Below are 25,262 nucleotides of genomic sequence, written 5' to 3'. Positions count from 1 at the left end.
AGAAGAAACAGTTGTCATTTGTCCTATATTATTGAAAGCAGCATTGACCCCGCCCATTGTGATTCGTCTCGTGCGGCTGAGCCCATAAAGATTAAAGCGCTGTGTGAAAAGTTTGCAGTCGCGCTGTGAAAATGGGAAAATTTGCAATCATTTCGGTTGCAATAGCAGCACTTTCGGTGCTGCTCGGAGAGAGGGTCCTCAATATTAGGTAAGGTGGAAGTCAGCTGGTTCCACTGCTTTGTTTGTCTTTATTCAAACTGTTTGCTACATTCAGTGTAACTTTGTGCTTAAATTCGACAGCAAAAGGCACCTCATTTTCAGGGAGATTGGCAACAAACATCTCCCCAACTGCGTGGCGCTCAGAAAGATAGGCAAGCGATGAAACAACCAAAAATGCAGCCAAAGCAATGTTTGAAAATACTAAAGTAGTGGTTCGTTATTTTCTCCTGCAGAACATGGGTCGGAGGATATAACCATTGTGGGAGACGGCCTTGCCTTTATCAGCGGTGTGGGTATTTATTTTGTAACGCAGCCAAGTCTTTGCCCTTGTATAATAAAGCAAACGTGCAGCAAACTCAAACATAGGGTCATATTTCATTTTAAATCTGTTGACATTTATTGCTGTCGGATTTATTATTGATAATCAGAATTTGTTTCTTGATTTATTTTATGATTAAATTATTTCTTTTTAAATATTTACAGGGACTCAAATTTCCTGGATTCCCATCCTCGGATGAGCCTGGAAAAATCTACACCCTTGATCTCAAAGATCCTAATCTGAAACCGGTGGAGCTGCGTATGCCAAGGAACTTTGATTTGGAGTCATTCAACCCCCATGGCATCAGCGTATACACAGATCCAAGTGGTAAAATGCTTCTTTTGGTTTTTGGAATTGAGGACATACGGCTAGTGTTAAGCTTCCTCTTGTCTGTTGCTTATAAGTCTATGCCAGGTTGTGCTATTAAAGTATAGGGCTTCTCAATATTAGGAAACATGCAGTAATATTGCTGAAGTTATAATAACCCATCACCTCTGATAAGTGCAAACAGACTGCAGACAACGAGGTGTTCTTTAAAGAAGTTCCTTCAGGCCTACATCTGCTGTTTTTGATAACTTTTAGTTGTAGTTTCTTAGTGGCTTAACAACTTTACCACTTCTAACCTTCTAAAACATTTTATTCTGCAATATATTCATAACACCAAATTACCACAGTGCCTGAATGCATTGAACTTCAGCATACCAAGCAGTTCTTTGCAATACGCACTGAATAGTTTTTACATATATTCGCTTTACTTGTAAGGTATGTATTTAAAATAAATTGCAATTCAATTGAATTAAGCTCCTTTCAATGAAATGCCATTGTGACCAGTTTTTAAAATTTATTTGTTACTTGAAGGATTTAGTAAGCCAACACAGCCCCTCCTTCACTTTGTGCTGACTGAAAGAGGGTTTCTCCACTTTTCACTTGCTTGCCTAGACAAACATTCATAAACGAATTGCTTTTATTGGGCAGTCTACTCAAAATGCGACAAGATTAATTTTTCATGAAGCAGCCAATGACTTCTCCACCTGACAAAAAATCAGCTACCAGCTTTCTATGCTTGTTCTATAACGAGCAGAACGGTAAAACATTATGAGTAATAAGCACATTAAATTAGCCTGGCCACTGTCTTTCTGTGGAATTCAACTCAAACTTCTCGCTTCCAGCCCTGTCTGGACTTTCTCTCTTTGACCTGGATTGTTTCCAGTAATTTAGTTTTTAAAATTTTTTTTTATACTGGGTTAATCAGCAAACAGAATAAGTTTTCTTTACTGCTGTAGAATTGCAGTCTGCCTGTAGTTTTAGTAATGGCAGTTGAAGAAGTGAACAATGTTGTTCAGTCCTTGTTGGCCATGTTTCCAAATATTGGATTAACATTAACAGCCACCTCGTTCAGACCAGCTCTTCTCTCTTCACAGTGGAGGATGGTTGTTTACATTGCAGACAATTTCTAGTAGGCTCCATAGTGTCAAACTGGCTCGTAACATACGCCACGGGCAAACGTTAGCGGTTGGGTAAAATCGCTTTCGTGAAACGATCGTCTCTCAACAGACGAGAGTCCAGACCCTCTGTATGAAGCACAGTGTAGTACAAGGGGCTGGTTTTTCCCAGACTACTATGACATCTACTGATTAAAATCTTTTCTATGTAATGGTTTGAGTCTACGTATGAAAATCAAAATAACATTAAATTCATGACACCCGATGGGCACTTTTTTTCATTTCAAGTTTTCTTACATAATTTCTCTCATTTGAATTCCTAAAGCTCAGTTTGTGAAGTTCCTAAAGTGTTGCTTTCCTTTTTGTGTTTCTTTGTCAGATGGTTCAGTCTACTTGTTCGTTGTTAATCATCCTCAGTTTGGAAGCCAAATTGAGATCTTCAAATATGTGGCAGATGGCTCCTCCCTAGATCATATTAAAACCATAAAGCATGAGCTACTGAACAGGTGAACACTCTTTGATAATCTGAAATTTACTACAATTTGTAATCCATCTAAAAAAATTATTCTATTTTTTTATATGAGACTGTTTTTGTTCTTTACAGTGTGAATGATATTGTTGCAGTAGGGGTTGAGAGTTTTTATGCCACCAACGATCACTACTTCAACAACGAACTCCTGAAAACATTGGAAGTTATTTTGCTTATGCCTTGGACCAATGTCGTGTACTACAGTCCTAAGGAAGTGAAGGTAGTCTCTGATGGCTATCACTTTGCCAATGGCATCAATATGTCTCCAGACCAAAGGTGAGGATTCTTGCCTCGTGTATCCAGCATGGAGACGGTTTGCTTGTGTGTGTGTGCGTGTGTGTGTGTGTGTGTATTGCATCACTGTTGTAAAAATTCCTCTTCCTTATAGGTACATATATGTGGCAAACATATTAAACCACAGTGTGAATGTATTGGAGAAGAAAAAAGACAACACACTGACACCAATAAAGGTAGAAATACTCAGGCATGCAAACTTGCTGGGCTTCTTTGCTGTGCTTTTTAAATTGAAGTTATTTTATGATTACTTTTTCATCAGATTTGATCATATATATATATATTCAGCTATTTTTGAGCAACTGAATGCAAAACTTCACCAAACTTAATCATTTTTGCAGCGGTCTAATAAAAATGCAGCCAACTTGCTTTCTAAAAAAGTGCTTTTTTGCCTTTATTACAAATATTTTTTTAAGGACAAAAGTCATGGAAATTTTTGGAATTGCAAAGGTCAAAAAGCAGACTCTGTATTGCCCAACTATGGGTGTGGCGCATGCTTATTCTCAAGTGGTAACTTTTTTTTTTCACAGTTTTCTTTGGATGCACAGTAATTTTTGTTTCCTCACCAGTCTGTGCCTCTGGGTTCACTCTGTGACAACGTCGAAGTGGATCCTGAAACCGGCGACCTTTGGCTGGGCTGTCACATTAATGCAAAGAAGCTTTTCCTGTTTGATCCCAAAGACCCTCCAGGCTCAGAGGTTTGTGTTGCTATTAAAACAGAAGAACATAAAAACATTAACCTTCTCCTAAGACATAATGCTGGTGGTGGTGGTAACTATTTATTACTCCTGATCATGCTTGGTACATTTAATTTTATTTTTTATAGGTCATCCGCATCCAGAACATTCTGTCAGATGAACCCGTGGTGACACAGGTGTATACAGATGATGGCAATGTGCTCATGGGATCTTCGGTGGCAACTGTCTACGGGGGGAAGCTTCTCATAGGGACCGTGTTTCATAAAGCGTTGTGTTGTGATTTAAAATAGGCAAATGGAGGTGATTAACCTCTCAACTGTCTCACCTCAAAACATTTGCATGTCCATGAGGACAGCGGTGTCCTCATGACGGTAAAAGGTTTAAATAAGGAAGTTTAGCCAATAAAATGGAAATCAGGATATACCTCTATGGTTAGACGGAGTGGTGATGATTTTAATGGTGATGTGCTGCAGGGTTTTCTCCTTACAAAGTCTTCTGAAAATACACTTGAAAGGATCTGATAAAAGAAAGCCTCTCCAAGTAGGTGCTTACTGAGCCACACAGCTGAAAAAAAAAAATTTACAAGTGAATTTTCTTTTTTTTTTTTTCTCCTTTAGTGTTGGGCAGTAATTCAGTCATTTCAAATATATGGGTAGATTATTCAGGTTATTAGTTTGTGTTCATTAAAAATGATCTTTTCGGTGAAAATGTGGGTTTTGGGTTGTTTGTTATGGTTTAATCACTGTAATTTTTATAATTAAAATAAAAAAGCTCTTAAAAGTACATTTTTAGCTAACACAGTGTATATAAATAACATCCGCTGATAGAAATTGTATTTTTTTTTTTCATTTGCACAACAGAATGACTCTAAAAGTAGTAGTATTGCTTTGCATCTATCTTTTCATCATGTTTGTTGTGGGGGGGATTTGCACAATTTTTGTGAAATATCGATATTCCATAGAAAAAAATATATCCATCCTCTTTTTATAGAAGTTTTATTTTAAAACGCATAGAAATAACATTGAGCTTTTTTAAAAGTGAAAATTTCCTATATTAGATATCACAATTTATAAGCCTTGTCTTTTCTTTCCAAAGTTCATGTAACATTTAGCTGGACTCAGAGCAAAAGTGGCTCTGGGGGTTGAAGACCCCCAAGTATAGAAGCTGACTGTTCATAGGGTGCCGTATCAAAGTGTATTATTGGAAAGGCAAGGGGAAGGAAAAGTGTGAAAGAAAAAATATACACAAGCAACCAGGACAAACAGAAGATTATGAAGTAAAATAAAGCCCATTCCAGAGTAAGATTCACAAAGGACAGACTGAGGCTGGGGACAATTCTTCAAGAGTCGAAACAGGTATTTTCACTCTGTTTTTTTTTTTCCAAGTCCCCACTTAAAATTTGTGGGGTATTGATTAGACGAAAATAAAAGAATAATTGTACTTTTTTATATAATATTCTTATAAACAGACGTACTTGAATGTAATAGCTTTTTGTGTTTTTACTCCTTGTGGATTTTATGTATGTGAAACTTTTCACAGTCCTACCAAAATGACTTAAGTCTTTTATAAGGAACACTCCCTAGTTAACTAGTATAAATTTAGAAAAAATATAGTTACATTAAAGATAATTGTTGAAAATATTGTTTTTGGATTATTTTCTATCCCCAAAGCATAAACACTACTTTTAATTGTTGCTCCTTGGCGCCATCTTTGGTGGAGGCGTGTAAACGCACTTCGGAAGTTCAGTCAAACATGGCTGCTCTAAAGAAAACGCTAATCGCTGCTGCTGTTGCCGCTGTAGCTGCTTTTTTCGGCCACGCATTTCTTAAAATACAGTAAGTAATCTAAACTTTTGTCGACCGATGATGAAATGCAGATATAGGACTGGCAATATATTTGTAAATGCCGATAGTTATTGCCTGAACGGTTTGAAGTGTTAAATATTATTTAAAACTATATTTTAAAAAAAGAGGCCCATCTAAGCTTAAAACGTAAAATTTCAAGCTGATTTTGTTGACTTTAGTTGTTTTTTTCTGCAGGAGGCTGAGTCTTGCCTCCAGAGAAATGCCTGTCAAGCATCTCAAGTGTCGTTATTTACCCTATATAGGTATGCATTCTTCATGTAGAAGTGTCTTCTGTTTTGGGTACACAAATCTCTCTTTTTTTTTCTTTGCACCAACTTAATTCAGCTCTTCTTGTAACATATAAGAGCAACAAGAAAGTCTGAAGTCCAAGCATTTGAAAGTAGGTCAAGTGTCAACAAGACAACAGACTTAAAGAACGAAAAGTATTAAGTTATACCATAAACCCTTTTTTTCAGAGTATGGAGCAGAAGATATCACTATACTTAAAGATGGACTGGCCTTTTTGAGCACAGTATGTTTTTTAATCACTGAACATCTAGTAGTTAATCTGGTTTGATTTTTTTCTTTCTCTGTAATTCGAATCATGTTCATTGCTCAAGTGTGTAATACAATGAGAATGCTCTCTGGCTGGGGATGGCTTTCATGTAACACAATAGATTTGGAAAATAATCAAAAGTCACCAAAAGAGTTGAAGTCTAAAAATAGCTCGTCGACTGTCAAGAAAAACCTCTAACACAGTCACTGTTATCCATGTAGGGGCTGCATGATTATCTTGGATTGCCTTCGTTCTCCAATGAACCAGGAAAAATGTACGTTCTGGATCTGTTGCACCCAAAACCGACCCCAGTGGAACTGCAAATCAAAGGAGGACTGGACCTCAGCTCTTTCAACCCGCATGGGATTAGTGTATACACGAATGAAGCAGGTAGGACACATTCCAGCTTCGAAATATAACCTGGAATCATTTTCTCATTTGTTTCTGAAGTCAATCGATGCATGAACAGCACTGGTGGTTGCTTTTAATGATTGTAGCAACTAATACCAATGTAGTAACATAAACCTTTTTGAAAATAAAGTTGAGTTTTTTTCAGTCTATAATGACATTTTGGCAATAATGTAGAATGTTATGACCTTATTGATGATCATAAAAAAAGCCTTTAGAAATGCAGTAATTGCAGTCAGTAATTTAATAACGCATAAATAGATCAGCATTTCTTGAGAATGTATATTTTTTTGCCTTTTTTTCTTCAATTTTCTCAACAAAACTGGATTTAATGAATGGCAGAGTTGTGCTATTTATTCATTGAAGGATATACAATTCAGCACATTTGTAATGCTGTTCATTAGTTTAGATATCTAAGTCAATGGTTTTAAATGTAGGTAAGTAAGTTTTAACTATTAACTGCAAAGTGAATTTGGGGGTAAGATTAGTGAACTCAATGTGAAAAAGAGTCCAAAGAGCATTCTGAACTATTCTTAGCAACAGACAGATCATAGCTTTCACACAGTGATAAGCACAATTTGAGAATTTGTGTGATAATTTATTCCCATAATACATGAAAAATATTTAACTTCAAAGAAAATGTACATTCTATGCTATAGTTAAATTTATGGGTATAAAATGCTGCCTTTATGGGACAACAAATGAAGTAGGAAGGCCCAAAACAGCAGCGACTTGTTATAAAATTGAGTTCAACCTATTGGGGAAGGAGAGAATGGGTTCTGAACAACTTCAATTATATTCACACACATTCTCCAATATTTGGATTATATTCCTTAGCCCTGTTGCACCTCTAACAAGCTTCTCGCTGTGCAGAGAACCTTACATGAAAACTGACTGGAACTATGTCAAAGTAGAAAATAAACTCCTGATAGATTGTCAAAGAGCAAAACATGCTATCAAATACATAGGTTTAGCAGCAAAAATCACACTCAGTCTAACAACAGAAAACTATTTATTTTACAGATGACTCTATATATCTGTTCGTTGTCAATCATCCTCAGCAAAAAAGCCAGGTAGAGATCTTTCGCTTTGTTGGGGAGGACACACTTGTGCACTTAAAGACTGTTGCCCATCCTTTGCTGTTCAGGTATTAACTGCTCAATAAATCCTCCTGGTTTACCTTCAGCAGTATGTTTTACATGTTTGGATATCCATCTTATTATTGCTTGTATTTGTTTCAGTGTGAACGACATTGTCGCCGTTGGACCAGAGCATTTCTATGCGACAAATGATCGTTATTTTAGTTATACACTTCATCTGCTAACTGTCATCCTGAGTATGCCCTGGTGTAACGTTGTGTACTACAGCCCTGAGGAAGTGAGGGAGGCAGCTGGTGGCATTCAGTCTGGAAATGGGATAAATATATCTCCAGACAAAAGGTTATTTTCAGCTCGTTTTATTGTTAACAATGACAGTATGCACGATGAATCTGGTGATTTAGAGGTGTACCTCAATATGTTACATAGTAAAAAAGTTAATTTATCATAGTAATTATTTATAGAAAGTGAAGCTTTAATATAATATGCTTTTATTACACACATATTATAAGATGCCAAACATATGTTTAGAATTTATCTCCGGTACAATGATGATCATGGTTTACATCAAGGGAAACTCCAAAATTCAGTGACTGAGAAAATTCACTAATTACACAGGATTGTTCTGAAAAGTGCGTACATGTACTGTACAGTATATTCACTCAGAACCTGGTCAGGCCTCCTTTTCCAGAGCCACAGGCAGATTAAGTCCAAAACTCTGCTACTGTGAAAAATGTGCGAACACCAATGTACGTTAGGAACTGCAGGCGTGTGTTGCTCATGCAGCACAACGAAATTAGCATCTTTGTAAAGCGAAGGAATGCTTTTCAGCTGAAGGAATGCTCTAAAATATTCCAGTAGTAGATGGAAGTTCTTACTTTAAGAAAACACATTGTAAATAATGCTAAAGTTTTAAAAGTGATGGAAGTATTAGACAAATGCTGTTTTGTTTTTTTTCCAACAGATATATTTATGTTTCTGATATTCTGGACCATGAGGTGGATGTTTTTGAGCGATTAGATGGAGAACGGTTGGTGTACATTAAGGTGTGTGTTTTCGTGTTTCTTAATCTTGGAAGTGACAAAGACGGTTCTGCCTTTTGATACGTTGTCAGCATTACAAACTGCCCCTGATCTTCGGACTTTCTGTTTGCTCCAAAGGTCTTTTTTCAACATATAAAAAGAAGTTGCGCTTTGCTATGATTTTATTTTATGTGCTGTTATTTTAGATTTTGTTATTTTTGTACTGTTTGTTTTTTCAACAGTCTGTTCCAGTTGGAACACTTTGCGATAATATTGAGGTGGACCACATGACAGGTGACGTCTGGCTGGGCTGCCATCCGGATGCCACCAAATTGTCCAATTTTGATCGTAAAGATCCTCCTGGCTCAGAGGTCTCTGTTTTTTTTGGGTTTTTTTTTACTGTTTCTTTTCTTCTTTTACAATTCATGCTTGTACAATTGTTATAAAATAACTGCCAACAACCTTCTCTGCAGATCATCAAGATCAAGAACATTGTCTCAGATCATCCAGTGGTAACCCTGGAGTATGGAGACGATGGTCATGAGCTGATGGGCTCCACCGTTGCTGCACCTTACGAGGGGAAGCTGCTCATCGGGACAATCTTTCACAAAGCCCTGTACTGTGCTTTGAAATAAACTGACCGCTATTTATCCAAAAACATAATTTGCTTATCTCTCTTGTACAATGAAACTGTTTTGGTTTGTCATAGAAGATTACGAGAAAACAGGATAACTTTTTTTCCTGGTATTTACACTTGGACCTGCTACACATCTAAAAAGATTTTTTAGATGCAGCAGTCAAAAATGTAGGAATAGTTAAGACTGAAAATAGGCGGATATGAATGATGAATACAGTTCTGCAGTTTCGTTTGCACACACTCAACATGGAAACATTGTATAACGCAATGTCAGTCAATTTTAAAAGCAAGAATTGGAAGTATTGTATTTATTGTGGATTTTCCCGTTGGCCCCTACAGGGTAGCAGTTATGCATAATGACTCAAATATAAACATCAGGTTTTTTTACGCAGTCTGGAAATGTATACTTTCAATCAATCAATCAATAAAACTTTACATAGCACTTTTCAACAAAACTTCACAATTTTATAATCATTTATTGTTTTCATACCTACCAAAATCAACAGAGAAAGCACATTTACTGAAAAGGCTCTTATCAGGGCCAGGTTATTATGTCTCTTATTTTAAGCAATATATTTTAAATTGCACTTTGTCAAATCCTCTGGGCTGGATAAAGTGGGTTTGGCCAGTTACCATTTATTAGCCATCATGGCTCTTCCCAACTCAGTTTCCATTTCATTTCAAAGATATAACATAATCTAATAAATTGTTACAATGGTTCTTTTTAGTAAATTTGTTTGCTTTGTTCATTTTTTGTGTTAAATAAAAAAATCTAAAGCTTAATTAAAATATTACTCAGTGTACCTGCTTTCACAACAAAACAACAACTATATGAAATTTGGCAATATAAGGCCATCATAAATTCAAGTTTATTTTAAAAATTGGACAATACGTATTAATGAACATTTACAATACATGCGATTATAGTCACTAACTTCCATCTCTGGTCTTGTTGACAAGTTGATGTTAAAGCACATAATAAATACAGCAATAAAACCACAAAATAGCATTACGAAATAAATGTTAAACAATCTTGAAATACATAAATCGTTGCATAAAATCAATGCTGACATTGATTATATGCAACTGAGCAAGTTTTAAGATGTTTTTCTAACCATCTAAACATTGAATGCAAAAAGATTTCTAAACATGTAAAATATTCTGATTTGCCAAGTTTAAGCTAAAATAGGAGGCTACAGATGGAAAAAAAAATCTTTTGGGAGACACACAAGAGCCGGCTCTCTGAAAACAGCCAAACTTCCCATAAGTATTTGTGACCTCACCATCAAATACAACTGAAAATATTGTTTCTGTTTCGCCAGGGAGCATGTATCATCCTTTTTCATCTAAACAAATACTGTCATTTTCTGCCACCTTAGATATCGTAAATCGAGTCTCCCCACCATCAGGATGCTGCACTTTCTCTTCTTCTGCAGTATCTCTGTCTGGTGCCGTGAATTTGATCCCATCAGTTACTGATTCAGAGGAACCGTGATTTTTATTTTCCTCATGGACTGTTATTTCACACGTTTCTGATGTGGGTCTCTTGATGTTTTCCTCTTCCTCTTGTTTGCTTTCGTCCACCATTGCATTTGCAAACACCTCGCTTAAACTGATGTGTCTCTTGTGCCGCGGTGAGTGCTCCAAGGTCTGGATGCTGTTGGCCAGTATGTCACTGCAGCTCTTGGAGCGGCTTATAATCTGTATTGGCTGTGGTTTCCTTCTCCTCGCATTAATCCCGATCTCTTTGATGACCGTGCTGTAGTCTTCGTCCTTCTCAGAAAGGAAGTTGAAGATGTCAACGACAGTCGGCCTCGCCTCTAGTTTCTGCTTCTCCTCCTCGGAGTCTGGCTCCATGTACAAGGGTCTGTTCCTGTGCCTATGGTGCCGTTTCTTCTTCAGCACTTTGTGCGCTTCCACAACCATGTGGACGTTCCAGCTGAAGAACAAAGACAGCCAGGCCAGTCCCATGTACATCCATAGCTCTGCCATTATCCTGTAGAGTCTTGGGTATTCGATGTCAGGATTTACGCCTGCAATGAGTGAAATGATTCTCAGGTGTGTGCAGTTCATTTCAAATTTCATATTCACACCGCCACCCTGTACAGAGTGAAAAGTCTCACCTGCCACATAATCTCCAAAGCCAACTGTTGTTAGCGTGATGAAGGAGAAGTAAATCCCTTCTAGATAGCTCCATCCTTCCACATACATGAAAACAAGCGGAGGGATCACCAAGTGCACCAGCAAGCCCCATAGGAGGAACAAGGCCGTGCATGTGAGCTGGACGTTTTTCTGTCAAAGGCAAGAGAAGAAATGCATGTATAATAAAGCATGCTGTTCAAATGTTCTTAGAAATAACATTTTGAAAGTGCTTTTCTGGTAAAACAAGTTAAAATCTTGTGAACCTTCCTTCAGAAGTCAATAAGTAAATAGAGTCACAGTGTGTGCAATTATATTACAGTATAATAACTGTTCTATGAAGGCTTCCTAGGTTTCCTAGAGAATATCAGAAATACTGAGGAACACAGCAGACACATCAGGAGAAGGTTCTGGAGTTTAAAGCAATGTTACAAAACTTAATCATAAACTTTAAACATCGCATACTAGGGCTATTCAACTCATCATATGAAAATGGAAAGAATAAGGTATAAACCATGAATCGACCAAGACACGGCTGTCCACCTGAACTGACTGTCTGGGCAAGTACTGTAATAATAAGAGAAGTCAAGAGGTCCATAAATTTGAAGGAGCAAAAGAAACAGTTCAGTTAAGGACGACTGCTAGTGAGGCGCCACGGCAAAACCATGAACACATCGCTACAGCAGAAAAACATGAAAATCATCAATTTCAGAGAAAATAGTGACTTTGATTTCTTTTTATGTTTTTTGTTTTGCTAAATATACTAGTTGAAGTTATGTCAAAACCACCCTGTGCTTTAAATAACTTTCATTGGCTTAAAATGGTAAACTCCCAACTCACAGACGAGTCCAAAACACAACTTCTAGGCCTAACTGAACATGCATTGCAGATTAAAATTGGGCATGGCAGCCTCATGTTGTGTGCATGCTTTTTCTTCAGCAAGTGGAAAAAATTTGGATAAAATTAATAGGGAGATGAATGGAGCAAAACATGGGCCGTCCTGGGAAACAAAGCACAAAGCACCACCGTTTGAGGCTGTAAAAGTCTTGAGATTGGGACTGAGATTTGCCTAGCAGAGCCACAATGGAACGATTGAGATCAAAGCATGTGAGAATGTCCAGATTTAAATCCAATCAAAAGTCTTACCACTGAAACACCCTTTTCTATCAGAATCCCAGATAGTCGTTTAGCCCGGTCTCCAAAGAAAGACCCCAGTGTGCTTATCCACACCAGGCAGAGAGGGATCCCGCACAGGCCATACAGGATACAAAACACACGGCCAGCTTTGGTCTTGGGAGCAACATTACCGTAACCTTCAGATGAAAGAAAAATGAAAATTGACCAGAGGTAAGACAGTTGTAAAGCCGGCAAATCATTAATACAACTACTGATAAGTAGATAGACGCTAGGTTAAGAATAGTATCCTATTAGTTACATTTTACAGATTTGAGTTGTCCAAAAGGTCAAGTTATCACAAATGATTAAGCTAACATTAGTAAGTAAAATGCGCAATGTGCTTATAGCAAACCCTGTACTTTGAATAACCCTAGAAGCAATGGAAGACATGGGCTCATTATGAAGGATAACAACAGGCTAGTTTAGTTACAGATTCCAAGGATGGGTGTAATACCTATAGTAGTGACGATGGTGGCAGCAAAGATAACAGAATTGCTCCAGTCCCACGTGTTGCGGTGATTGTCCCCCGTAATAGCCACACCTTGGCCGGCGGCCTCTGACGCTATCTGGAGGGAAAAACACAGGAATGTAATCTCCAAAAAAAAAAAACCCAAAATAAACATGTATTAAACATAGTTCCTGCTAGTGTTTTACCTATACAAACGGACTGTATTTGGAACAATGTGAACACATTACGTTTCAGTATTCCCCACAGGTGAACACACCTTGGAAACTTTCAGACGTGTAGCGGCGTGTGGTCGTGGCTGCTCTTTCAGTCAGACTTTCAGTGTTACTAACTTGTATAATTAGGGAATGATCAAAGGGGAACTTTTACCTGTAATTGTTGCATTTAAGTTAAGTATGTTATGTCTTTTTAGAGTAAAAATGAATAAAAACATCCCGACTCAAATGTAACTGGATGTACTGTTAAGCAGAGAAATTGTGTTTTTATTATTTATTTATTTTTACTTTAATACACCACATTTCTAGTAACATTTATAAACGCTTCATGATGTTATAAGTCATAACGAACCTTTTCCTATACGTAATTATACAAAAAAAAAAAAAGCTCCAAACCTTCAGTATCTCATCTAGGGTTTCCTTTGTGACGTTGCTACTCCTCAAGATGTTTTCCTTCTGCTCAATGTATTTGTCTCTAGCCTCTTTCCAATTTGGCTCCTCGAAAATCTGAAAAATCGCGGCACCGATCGAGAGGTAGAAAATGATGCACGAAGTTAAGAAAGGACCTGTATCGGCCATGTTAAAGCCATAACTTCACACTCTCCCTCCACAGCGAGCAGCGGCGCATTCCGACAGAGGACTGTTGTTTAGCGCGTCCCCTTTTCTTCCTGGTTTTACCATCAGGGGTTGGCAAAGCTGCCCTCGGAGCGGGACATGCAGCGAGACCTCTAAAACTTTCCCCAAGTCCCAACATGTGAAAAAGTCTTCCCCTCTTTATAGATTTTTTTTTCTTCTTTTTTCGCTTTTAATTTTTTGCTTGATGCCACATTTAAATGTTTTAGATCATCAGATAAATTGTATTAATCAAAGTTAACCTGGCTAAATACAAACTGCAGTTTTCAACTGATTTTATTTTATGGGAGAAAGTTATTCAAAACAGTCGGATCCTATAAAAAATTTTTTTTAATAAAATAAAGCATTTGTCCCTTTCAACCTGACAGTTGCCATCAGCCATTTGTGTGTGGAGGAATGTTGCCTACTCTACTTTGCATAATATTTTTGTCAGTCGACATTGAAGGGGATGAAAAGTATCTCAGTCCACTTTCAGACTTTGTCTGGACCACTCTGAAAGTTTTATTTATTTATTTATTTATTTATTTATTTATTTATTTATTTACTTATTTATTTATTTATTTATTTATTTATTTATTTATTTATTTATTTATTTATTCATTTTTACTATTTAGACATGATGTGCTGCATAATGTGCTGTATAATATTGTGAATTGAGAGCTGAACATTCTCCATCAGGATTTTCTGGTAGACAGGAAAATTCAAGGTTTCATCTTTTACAGCAAGATCTTTTATCGTACTTCATGTTGTCAGATAGGTGCTTATCAACGACTGTTTCTGCAGCTGAGCCAGTAATAAAGTATAGAATCAGTTAATTTGTGAAATGCTACCCCCTTTTTCTGCAACAGGATGCTGTGGATAGATCCCCTCCACCCCCATTATAAATGAAACTATTACTTGAAAACTGAATTTTCTATTTACTCAGCTTGTGTTTTCTTATATAAAGTTTGCTTGATAGTCGGAAACTTGTCGGTTTTACAATAAAAGCTCAATCACTTTTCATGGCAAAATTTTGATAGAGGTAAAAATTTTAAAACTTTGTATGTATGATTAGCTAACATCTAAATGTTTTCTTAAATAGAATATTAATAGAAATATGCATTCTTGATTTTACTTTTTAAAGTAATTATAAAGACCATAAAATCCCAAGGATGAAAACTAGAGGTTATAGTGAATATTAAAAAAGCTGAATATTTATCAATTATGCAGCAGAAAATGAGTTTCTGAGAGCAATGTGACTCCTAATATTTACAAAGGCTGATACAGCTGCTAGAAATCTTGAAATACCTGTTCCGACTTTTTATAGCCATCAGGTTTGGAGTAATGAACAAATAGCAGGGCCTTCGGGCTGACCTGCTGGACAAGTTTCGATTCGTTTCAGCCTGCATCATATGATACGCCCGACACAGCTCTACTGGAAGTGTGGAAACCATTACTGAAAGGAAGGCAGAAAAGGGTTAAATGCTGCAAAGCTGTGAAGGATTTTATAAGGAGACAAAAAAACAAGGGTGGAGCTCCACTCTGCTTATTTGCACAACACTTTTCAAACATAAAATGCTGCAAGAAGCACTGCTACTGTAAAAGAAATCGCGGCGACTCTATAGCAAATCTAAGATGGGATACCAGCATCACATGAGTTACCTTCACCATAAGACAACTTGTGTGAAAGAGAGGTTTTAAGCTTTGTTTTAGAAGAAGAGGGGGTGCGAGTGAGTCACACCTAGGCAGGAAGCTGATTCCAGAGAAGAGGGAGCCTTTAAAATTAAAAGCTCTCTTTTTAGAAATTCTGGGAATTGTTTTAAAACTTCTGAGAACAACCAGCTTACCCATATCCTGAGGAGGAGGGCTCTCGGGACGATACATGACAGAGACAGGATGTGGTTTGGCCATTAAGAGCTTACAGTGGAGCCAATTGTTTGAACCTCGGTTGAATTCCTTTGTTAGCTCATCTAAAAAGCAACACTATTTTTGTAATTATCTCTTTGATTTGTTGGAAAGCAGCTGATTTTCAGTCAGCAATATCGAGAACACTAAGCCTTACAAAACTATTTATACGCCTGGAAAGTTTTAACATTTTGGCACAATGAAAACAGAAAAATGTCACAAACTTTAAAGAAGTATCTCTGTCTTTCAGCTTTACATCTAAATTGTGAAAGATGTGGCCTCTCTGGAATCTTTAAAAGTTGTCAGGATCCCCAAGGAAGGATTTAATTATAGACACAGAAAAAACACAGGCAAGAAGTAATCACTTCTACCAAATCACACTCTTAAACCTGCAAAAGTTAATTTCCCTCAAAGAACCATTTTTCTGTTATCAGTGAAAGCAAACATTGGACCTTGCTTGCTCAGTTTAACACACTGCTCTGATTTCACAGGCAAATCCTAATCAGCATAAAATGGAGCAGCCCTGCAGAGTGTGAGACACAAAAAGCTATTTCCCAACAATCAAAATGTCAAACAAACAATTAAGTGGGTTTTGTTTGCACATAGTCATTACTTTGTGTGTAAATGTATACCCAAAGGGAGGGGTGTTTGTACTCGACATGGATATTGGATTTTTAATTACGTTATTGTACACAAATGGAGTCAGTGTCAGAAGCTGTCGAAATTGTACTGTACAAGGAACATTTCATCTATGATTTTTATTTTTAGTACAAAGAAGGTATGTATATTTATAAAGTTCAAATGCATTCACCAATCAAAAATATTAAATCACATCAAAACTATTGAGTAAAAACAATGTAACAATGCAGACATTCACTGTACAGTCTTAATCTACAGGGTAAAAAGTTTAAGCTTGGTACATATAAAGCGTACATTCAAGATTATCCAGGCTTTTTAAAGGCATAACTAGTATTAAATATTTTCTTGGTGTTTCTTCAGAGTTTAACAAAATGGGTTCACAATCTGCTTTGGAGTTCTACTACACTAATTTAAAAGGTGAGCATTTGGGAAAGGAAAAAAAAACACAATGTTTTCAAAACTGTTCTGGTCCAGTCAGACTTTTTTTTTTTTATCTTCGCGTTTCAATCAGTAAAAACGAAACTGTACCAGGAGCCGGCAGGGACAGTTTCCATATCTTTGTGTACAACCATTCAGAAGTCAGACGCGTGCAGAGTTAACCGCTCTGGGTGGATCCTGGCAGCTGTGTGTGATAATGAAGGGAGGCGTAGTCTGCAGTATAAACATACAGTCTACTGTACTGACAAGCTAAATACATGTTTATTGCTGCTGAAGAGCTTGAGCTATCTCAGATTTATTAAAAAAACAAGATAAAAATGTTTGACTTGCACATGATCTTTTGGCTCAAGCTAAGAAAATATTTTTTTCCCACTCCGCCGTGAGCCCTCCGTCAGTATAAGTGTGGAAAAATAAATCATCTGACCTTAGACATCTGTCTAAGGTCAGATGTGCTTGACTGACCTCCTGGGACAGAGCCACTGGGATTTATGCTACACTGAGACAGATGTTCCAGGTGCATCAGCAGCTGAACTGAGGTCTGCTTCACCCTTCGGGATTTCACACTGTCCCATTATATAAATATAATTTCAGCCATTGATGCAGTGTGCAGACGTCAAACAAACTCTGTACGCAAAGTATATTTAGGCTATGCAATGAACTTCAATAACGCCAATATTCAATAATACAATAATTCGATAATGTGTTTTACTGTTTAAATGATGGGTAATGAGATTATCATTAAATGACAGGATGTTCAATAAATCTACAAAAATAGAGCAAACTTTCAAGATAAAGATTACTATTAATTGTTGGTAACAGATAATGAGAACAATACCACCGTTTTGGTCTAAAACAGGATATTGTGAAAAGCTTCTTCCTTTTCATGCACAGTTCTTCCTCTCTGTTGTCACCTTCTGCTATGTGAATGGTTGGAATGGAGGAAGAAGCATGATTTCTTGCAATCCGATATGTATACCACGACATTCCACTGGAATATATCATCCTACTATGAATAAATCAATACAAATAAATGCATTAAACTGGGTTGTTGTAATTGCTTACATAATATTTGCATATTATACACTGAAGTGGACTAAAATTGGGTAAACTGATATTGTTTGTTTTCTTGTTGCAGTGTCCTAACAACCTTACTAGCAAATAAATTCAATATTTATAAATGGAAAAAAAAAACAAAACAAGAATCTCTTGGTTCACACAAAGCCATGTCAAAGATTAGTGTTGAGTCATTATACCTTGTAGGCTCAACTCCCATGTTAAAGGAAGCACAGATACACATCACAGATACCACTCTAAAGATGGATATCGTCACTGTGCCAGAGATTCAAGTTTGCCAACTTCTAAACTTGGCCCGACTCAGCTGTTCCTCGGATGCAGGGCCTGTCCAAGCTACAAGCAGGCGCTCAGGTCCTCCTCCTGCTGGCTGGAAGGCCCCATGAGAAAATAAATTGATACCAGACAGGTAGGTAATTGCACCAGCTTCACACACAATAAGAAAAATATTAATACTTATGCTAACAAAGTTGTAATGTAAAACTAAATAGGTAGTTTCTGCAGTTTCTGTCAGAGCTATAAACACAGTTCAGTGAACTTTTTTATATATGATAATATATGATTTTACAAACAAACAGGCTTTTGTTTGTAAAAACAACAATAAGTTTGATCTTTTGGCTCTAAAAAAAGAAAACAAAAAATAAGAGATAAAATTTTCCAACTTATTATACTGTAAAACTGCATTTCCTCTGATAATCAGTTGCTAATTGTTCAAGATTAGGTGAGTTTCAAAACAGTTGTGAAATATGAAAGAAACACGACACATGATTTTAACTATTTAAAAAAAAGCATGGCATGCATAAGGATTCAACCCCTTTTGCTTTGATGCCACAAAATAAAATCCAGAGCAACCAGATGTTTAGAACTCAACTAATTTATAGAGAGAGTCCTTTTTGAGTTTCTAAGTTTGAATACTTATTTTACACCTTCATAGTTGATCTATGAAGGTGTAAAATATTTTCACTACTCTGTATTTAAATAGTTTGATAAGTGTGAATAGTTTTGTAAGAATTCTGCTCAGGGCTTTAGAGAACTTTGCGGTAGCTTTGCCAAACTAAGCTCTTATCCAACTAAATGACATAGTTCCAAATAACATGTTTTGGAAAACATAAAAAAAGGTCTTTAAAACATTTTGTGCACTAGAAAGTTGTGAAAGAACTAAACAGCGCCCTCATGTGGAACTAATCATAAAGTTCGTAAGTGGTGTTTTTATTTGCTGACACGAGTTTATGTGCCGGTGGTCTCAGCCAGAAAGACCTAACCTTAAAGTTTATTATTCACTGAAATTCACTGACATTAGTTTGCGAAGTGTTGAGACTGAATCACATGTCTGTTTAAATGAAGGCGCAGACTCACCTGACGTGTTAAAAGTAATATTTTCACGCACAAGCATGAAGATTTTTTTAGAAGGACCATTACGGGATTCGGTGCTGTATAGACCACCCAGCAACCTGAGCCATTTTTTAAGGCAGAGCGAGCTTAAACCTTCTGATCTGATCTCCACCCATCCCCAGCAAGTGCTTCGTCATTGCAGCTGCGTCACCGCCTCTCTCTCTCTCTCGGTCTCCGTCGCTCTCAGTGGAAACCTGATCGATTAGTTTCTGAGTTGACCCAAAGGCGAGCAGCAGGATTATGACATGGAATAAAGGTGGGGAGAGCCCACAGAGGAGCCACCTATCAGCTCAGGTATGACTTGTCTTCTGGGACGCCGCCACTTGTGTTGTGTTGTGTTGTGTTTTTTTTTTTTTTTTTTTTTTTGCACACCTTGCGCGTAGCAAGCTCCCGTTTTCTGGTTTCCACACCGCAGCAGTTATTTTAGAGTTCAGTCAGTGTAGCTTGTGCTGTGGGATTATGTCAAACACAACCAGGTCAGGGGTATTTGTGGCGCCAGACTGTGTGTGGGGAAGAGAAATAAGCAGGGGGCTTAGATTAAAGCAGTGCTTCAATGACATAATAATGACAAGAAATACACGATAAAGCTGGTTGGACTCTGATATCTGGGACCCTAAATACATAGAAATCCAAACATAAAGAGCTGCAAGCCTGAAGGAATGAACTAAAACACAGCGTTGATCTGAAAACTAAAGCAGAAACTCAAATTCAAACTTGATATATATATTTTTTATTTAAATCTGCTGTGAGACTTCTGTAATGACATACATTTTAGATAAATTTGTTCTTTTCCAGTTAATTTGCATGTTTTGTTAACTCAAATAAATATTTGTTTTTCATGATCTGATACACTTTTTCTGTGTCTCTGCTTCTGTGTGGTCTTCTCACTGGGGCTGCCAACACAACGTGTGATGACCTGCTAAACACGAAATATGTGAGTACTAAATAAAATTCAAGTTTTAATGAGCTATTGTTGCTTATGTCGCAGTCTGATATCACACATAATCATACGCCATTGCTTTAACTTGGGCCTCTAAATATTAAACAATATTCCTCAAGTGTTAAGCATTTCATTAGAGTTTAAAGCTTTTCATTAAAGTCATACCTACTCGTTTTTAAATTACATTTTGATTTGAGCAGTTGTCCACTATAATTAATCCCTTCTACTGAACTACGTTGTATTCTCATTATAGAAAGGAACACTACTTTATTTTCCTTTTGGCACGATGTCTTTTTGTTTTGTTTTTTTGTGCCAACTTTCAAGACCAATTTGAGCAAAATATCAAGCAGAAATTACAAGGAAAGCTTGGCGGTAAAATAATGTAACAGTTTCTGTCAACCAGCTGCAAGTTCAGCTGCCAGCTGAACCCACTATGGGAGGGGTGCTGTGGCAGTGTCTCCCCGAGGCCTCTGAGCGCAAACACGTCTTTATCTATCAGGAACACACGCTCATAGTCCATTACACTTCACTGATAAAACATAGTTGGCCTGGTGTGGAATCCCCATCAGTTAATTCATGCTAAAGTATATCGTCAAGCTACAGTTGTAGGGTTTTACAAAAGGCAAGTTAAGTCCAGAAATCCCAATATAGCTTTTATTTTTTATGCATGCAGCTGCATTGGGAACACTTCACACACTATGCCAAAGCCAAGCAGAAGAAAATGGGTCAAATTTGTTGTCATTCTAAAGCAGGGGTCACCAACTCCAGTCCTCGAGGGCAACCGTCCTGCAACTTTTAGATGTGTCTCTGCTCAAACACACCTGGATCAAATAAACTGCTCATTTCCAGCCTATTGCAGAGAGGAATGAATGCTGGTGAGGGAATTCAGACATTTTGGAGCAGAGGTGAATCTAAAAGTTGCAGGATGGTAGCCCTTGAGGACTGGAGTTGGTGACCCCTGTTCTAAAGCAAGTAAGGAAGAAGAGAAATGTTGGGCAGTTTTCTTTTTGCAAACTCAAACACTTACTAAAAGATTCCCCGAAGGTTTAGTTTTCCTGTCAATCTCTAGACTGAGATTTATTCGGATAAAGCCTGTTTGGGAGAAATGCATGGAGTCGAGCAGCATCACCTAAAAATAGATATTCCAGCTCAGGATTATTGGTATGTGCCTTATGAACGACATGGTATTTCCTAAGCACAGGTTTTTGGATAGAGTAGGGTCCATAGTTTGTGCTTTTGGCAGAACATAATGAGATCTTGGAGTTTGGAATCATAATTCTCCTGAGATTTCCTCTTCAGCACAACTTCTGCTGAAGTTGTGCTTCCAAGTTATGAGATGGATCTCATGATCTCATGTTTCGCACTGTGGCTTTAAATCAGAGGGTACGGCTCATTTGACTGTCTACGGGTCAGACCTGAAAGAAAACACAAAATAAACAGTGGGTGGTAAAAGCCCTACTGACTCATCAAGAATATGCACTGTGTATTCATGCTCTGCATGCCTGTTACACTGTAAATATTGTAGTGCTAATCTGTGGAGTATTGTTTAAGGATACTTTTTGAGTTCTTAGCAAACTGCATTGCAATGCAGCAAAGTTGTTTCAATGCCAAAACAATGAACGATGAGTAGAAAGACATCAACACTGCATATTTTGCTTTTATTTATTGCACATCATATCATCAGTGTGACATTTAGCAGCATTGTAGACTATTAAATGTTTTCTTGCTGTTGTGCAGCCATATTTGACTGCATTTTAAAACTAGTACAACAGAAGTACCTTTCTATTTTGTTGTTATATCTTCAAAACAACAGAATTTATCCATTGCCACTGACATCTTATTCACTCTATTTTGAAGTTTCAAGTTTAAAAACTCGACACATTAAAGGGAACCTTTAACCAAACATACTGTTGACTGTGACCTTCAGTCCCAGGCTCAGGATGTGTTGATTGTTTCTTCTGTGAGGCTAAAAACTGAGGGCCATGATGTCCTTCAGTGTGTGGCTTCAAAGCTGTGGAACAGTTTGCTTCTTTGACTTTTTTCTCATTCTTTAGGCACTTTGAAAAAGATGTAAACCTTTGTGTTTTATTAAGCACCTATTGCCATGACTTTATTGTCAGTTTTTGTTGTTTATGTTTATGTTGTTTTTAATTTAATTTTATCTGTTGTACAAAACTTTGGTTTCATGAAATAGCATGTTTCTTTATTCACTTCTTTTATCAATTTTTATTTAGTTGTTTGAGAAGTAGACTTTTGGCTTCAGTTACATTTGAATTTGAATACCATGCAGAGTTTTTGTTTGCCTAGATGCTGTATTTATTTTATCCACCAGATGGCAGTGTGAACCAGCTTGGCCAGGACAGCAATAATCCTGCTGAACACAATTCAGCAAGCGTTCAGTTGGCCTAGAATCTCTGCTAGAATTACTTGCGTACCACACTGCGAGCCTCGGATCCAAATTAATGTTTTTAGTGCTTGCAAATAGCATTTTTGTTTTACCTGCAAAAATCCGAATCCCTTATTTTCAAAAGTGATTTGTAATTTCCTAAAATTTCCCTTTGCTTAAACTATATTGGCTTGAGAATTCCAGCTGATGGAAAAACAAAACATGAATGTATGCTTGCAGAAAAAAAAAAAAAATACAGAGGCACGAACCATTCCCGATTCATAAATTTTTCATAACATAATGGCGCACTATGAATATTAATACATGGCTACCCCTCCGTCCCGCTCGGTGTTCGTGAGAGCTCAGCACGAATAAAACCCCTGCAACCATGCCTCCCATACATGCAATGTGATTTTATATTTAAAGCTTGTTTGAAAGCTGGGCACGCTGTTTTACATAAGACTTGGAGACGTGGCAGTGCAGTTGCGTGTGAGGGGATCTGTACCTAGTTGCAGTTTTGATAGTCAAAGGGAGAGAGAGAGACAGAGACGTACTGGGCGGAAGCACTGCGATGGGGGTCGTTATGTAATCACTGAGTGGCCGTGCCAGGAGAGGGATAAAGATGTTCGAAACAAACATAACCCCCAAGCACTCAGCTGGAGTAATGCACTGCACCATCATGTGTTTTGCCTTTTGAACAGCAGAGAACAAGGAGGCAGAGTTGTTTGTGTCAGTGTTTTTTTTTTTTGTTTTTTTTTTTTGGGTGTGTCCAGTCCACAGTGTGAGTGTGTTTTGAGGAGTGGGTCGTCTCGCTGTCTGTGGTTCCAGTCTGTCACTGTCTCAGGGGACTGTGGGTCTGTAAAGTGCTGCTGCTGCTGCTCTCCTCCCCTCTGCTTTCTGTCTCTGCTCCCTCTCCTGGGTCCAGCTAAACACCTGCTCCTTGCAGCATAGGCACAGGGATGGGCAGGGGTTTCCAAGCAACTGAAGGCTTCCTCTTTGTTTGTTTTACCTGGTTGCTCTTTAGATCCCAAAAAAAAAAAAACTAAAGCAAAAGGAAGCAGATTCTACCAAAAAAAAAACTTCTACAAAACACGCCTTCGTGTTTGCTGGCTTCCCCCCATGAGTTTTTTTTTTTTTTTTTTGTAAATGTTTAACATCGCTGTGTGGCAGGCTGTGTGTATAGTAAGTTTGCTCTGTGATCAAAGTCTAACAGATAACAATCAACATAGTTTCTCTTGGTTTGGTTTCCTTACTGTCTCGTGAAGCCTGCTGCCTAGTTCACAGCAATAAGAGTTATCGGATTTATGGAATAACATTTAACCCGGTAAGATAATTCTTTTTCAATCAATTGTGACTGAGTATAAATGACAGAAGTTTGGCTGTGTGAGACAAAAAAAGATGGTGCCGTGCCCCTTATGGTTAAGAGAATAATAAACGCTCTTTTCCTCCACACACCCCCTCTTACCCACTCTGCCTATAAGCCGTATGTCCCTAATGGGGTCAGGCAGATGGGTGGGGACCGTGGCGGGCTTCATGAAGACAAGCTACTGTGTGTACGTTTTATCAAGCACATGTGTTTGTTTTTTGAATTATGGTGTGTTAGCGTAACGGTTTTCCTGACAAATTTCTAATTTCCTTATATCTCCCAAAATATTCCAGCTTCAGTACCGCTCATTGTGCTATAAAAAGCGATTTTTGGTGGGTATTCAGCCATAGCCATTAAAATTCTTTATATTTTAAATAATCAAATTCATCAGTATTGCATTATCCAATTTACATTCGAAAATATGTTAATGTAACATTTTAATTGGAATTTAAGAGCATGTTGGTTCCATTCGCTGCTTTTCCTATTCATTATCCAGTAGAGTCCAGTTATTGTCAATAAATGGTGCCATGCTGTCGTTGAAATTTTAGAATAAATTTAATATATTTAGTATTATTCAAGTAACATTTATGTATTTTTATGACAATAAACTTTATTTAAAAGGCAACATTGTACAGCTCAAACATAAATGCCACCATTTGTGTGTGCATGTGTATGTTGGTAAACTGGATATATAATTATATACTACATGGGGTTACGCTTGTGGTACGCTGTTTTCTGGGCAAATTGGCTGCACTGTCTTTGAGTTTACCAAGATTAGAGTAAACTTTCAAATTTTGCCACAGACTGTCATTTGTGTGGTGAAATTGAAGGTGGCAATTCCTTTGCTTTTCCAGGTCTGGAAAAAATTTGGAAAGTTGTCTGTACAGCCTCAAAATCAGCTGATGAGGCTGCCTGACACAAAGTAACTTTAGTGTTTTAACACAAAGTTGTGCTAACTTTAAGCAGACCCTTGTGAAAATGTAGACTGTTAATATCCACTTGTATAGGAATTTTTCTTTTTGGTACGAAGGTGATTCGTTTTAAATGGCTAAAATAGTTAGTGCCTTAACTGACTATATTTTGTACTCTGTATGTTTATTAATTTTCTATAAACTCGTGGCAAAATGACACAGGTCCACTATTGGTAAGGGAACTATTTCTGGTAAGTTAGTTAGTTTACTTCTAAACATCAAAATGATCACTTAAATTTTTTTCACATGATCTTTAATACTTGTGCGTGCGAGGACTGAGGCAAACGTAGAGAACTGTGGCAAATGATACAGCTTTTACGAGTGTGGGGTCGGTTGGAGCCCATTTCTAAACACAAGGGTTAAGAGAAAATCCTTTGTTTTAACATGCAACGTAGGCAAAATATCAACTAATTCTAACAGCTAATTTAAACAGTGTAGTTGGGGTTGGTTGGGTGCCTAGATTAATAAAAATGTAAATATG

General features: G+C 37.4%; 3 protein-coding genes across 3 annotated transcripts; 2 read left to right on the top strand and 1 right to left on the bottom strand.

The window, feature by feature from the left end:
• Nucleotides 1-75: 75 nt before the first annotated feature.
• Nucleotides 76-4,284, top strand: LOC103478535 (serum paraoxonase/arylesterase 2-like). Its single transcript, XM_008432441.2, has 9 exons — nt 76-208; nt 301-371; nt 453-508; nt 703-865; nt 2,360-2,486; nt 2,585-2,785; nt 2,898-2,979; nt 3,373-3,501; nt 3,630-4,284. Exons 1-9 carry the CDS (start codon nt 132-134, stop codon nt 3,789-3,791), a joined length of 1,068 nt encoding a protein of 355 aa, XP_008430663.1. The 5' UTR covers nt 76-131; the 3' UTR covers nt 3,792-4,284.
• A 186-nt stretch (nt 4,285-4,470) lies between these two features.
• On the top strand, nt 4,471-9,091 carry LOC103478537 (serum paraoxonase/arylesterase 2-like). Its single transcript, XM_008432442.2, has 9 exons — nt 4,471-5,336; nt 5,541-5,608; nt 5,822-5,877; nt 6,123-6,291; nt 7,333-7,456; nt 7,551-7,748; nt 8,371-8,452; nt 8,671-8,799; nt 8,902-9,091. The coding sequence occupies exons 1-9, from the start codon at nt 5,254-5,256 to the stop codon at nt 9,061-9,063; spliced, it is 1,071 nt and encodes a 356-aa protein (XP_008430664.1). The 5' UTR covers nt 4,471-5,253; the 3' UTR covers nt 9,064-9,091.
• A 434-nt stretch (nt 9,092-9,525) lies between these two features.
• Nucleotides 9,526-13,749, bottom strand: LOC103478538 (potassium channel subfamily K member 5-like). The gene is made up of 5 exons (XM_008432443.2): nt 13,458-13,749; nt 12,835-12,946; nt 12,351-12,517; nt 11,189-11,357; nt 9,526-11,098 (listed from the first exon to the last, which is right to left on the bottom strand). The coding sequence occupies exons 1-5, from the start codon at nt 13,638-13,640 to the stop codon at nt 10,398-10,400; spliced, it is 1,332 nt and encodes a 443-aa protein (XP_008430665.1). The 5' UTR covers nt 13,641-13,749; the 3' UTR covers nt 9,526-10,397.
• Nucleotides 13,750-25,262: the final 11,513 nt, after the last annotated feature.

The sequence above is a fragment of the Poecilia reticulata genome, linkage group LG16, assembly GCF_000633615.1.
Source record: "Poecilia reticulata strain Guanapo linkage group LG16, Guppy_female_1.0+MT, whole genome shotgun sequence".
NCBI lineage: Eukaryota > Metazoa > Chordata > Actinopteri > Cyprinodontiformes > Poeciliidae > Poecilia > Poecilia reticulata.
Note: the sequence above shows the minus strand (reverse complement) of the source record. Positions and strands in the feature narration are given on the sequence as shown.

What these genes read in the sequence shown, in the direction of transcription:
- LOC103478535 (XM_008432441.2), top strand. Translation starts at nt 132, where the DNA reads ATGGGAAAATTTGCAATCATTTCGGTTGCAATAGCAGCACTTTCGGTG. An exon ending in CGTGGCGCTCAGAAAGATAG is followed by an intron (nt 372 to 452) that starts GCAAGCGATGAA and finishes TTTCTCCTGCAG; the next exon opens with AACATGGGTCGGAGGATATA. An exon ending in AATATGTCTCCAGACCAAAG is followed by an intron (nt 2,786 to 2,897) that starts GTGAGGATTCTT and finishes TCTTCCTTATAG; the next exon opens with GTACATATATGTGGCAAACA.
- LOC103478537 (XM_008432442.2), top strand. Translation starts at nt 5,254, where the DNA reads ATGGCTGCTCTAAAGAAAACGCTAATCGCTGCTGCTGTTGCCGCTGTA. An exon ending in TGTATACACGAATGAAGCAG is followed by an intron (nt 6,292 to 7,332) that starts GTAGGACACATT and finishes TTTATTTTACAG; the next exon opens with ATGACTCTATATATCTGTTC. An exon ending in AAGATCCTCCTGGCTCAGAG is followed by an intron (nt 8,800 to 8,901) that starts GTCTCTGTTTTT and finishes CCTTCTCTGCAG; the next exon opens with ATCATCAAGATCAAGAACAT.
- LOC103478538 (XM_008432443.2), bottom strand. Translation starts at nt 13,640, where the DNA reads ATGGCCGATACAGGTCCTTTCTTAACTTCGTGCATCATTTTCTACCTC. An exon ending in CCCTAGATGAGATACTGAAG is followed by an intron (nt 12,947 to 13,457) that starts GTTTGGAGCTTT and finishes TTTTCCCTCCAG; the next exon opens with ATAGCGTCAGAGGCCGCCGG. An exon ending in TAGAAAAGGGTGTTTCAGTG is followed by an intron (nt 11,358 to 12,350) that starts GTAAGACTTTTG and finishes TGCCTTTGACAG; the next exon opens with AAAAACGTCCAGCTCACATG.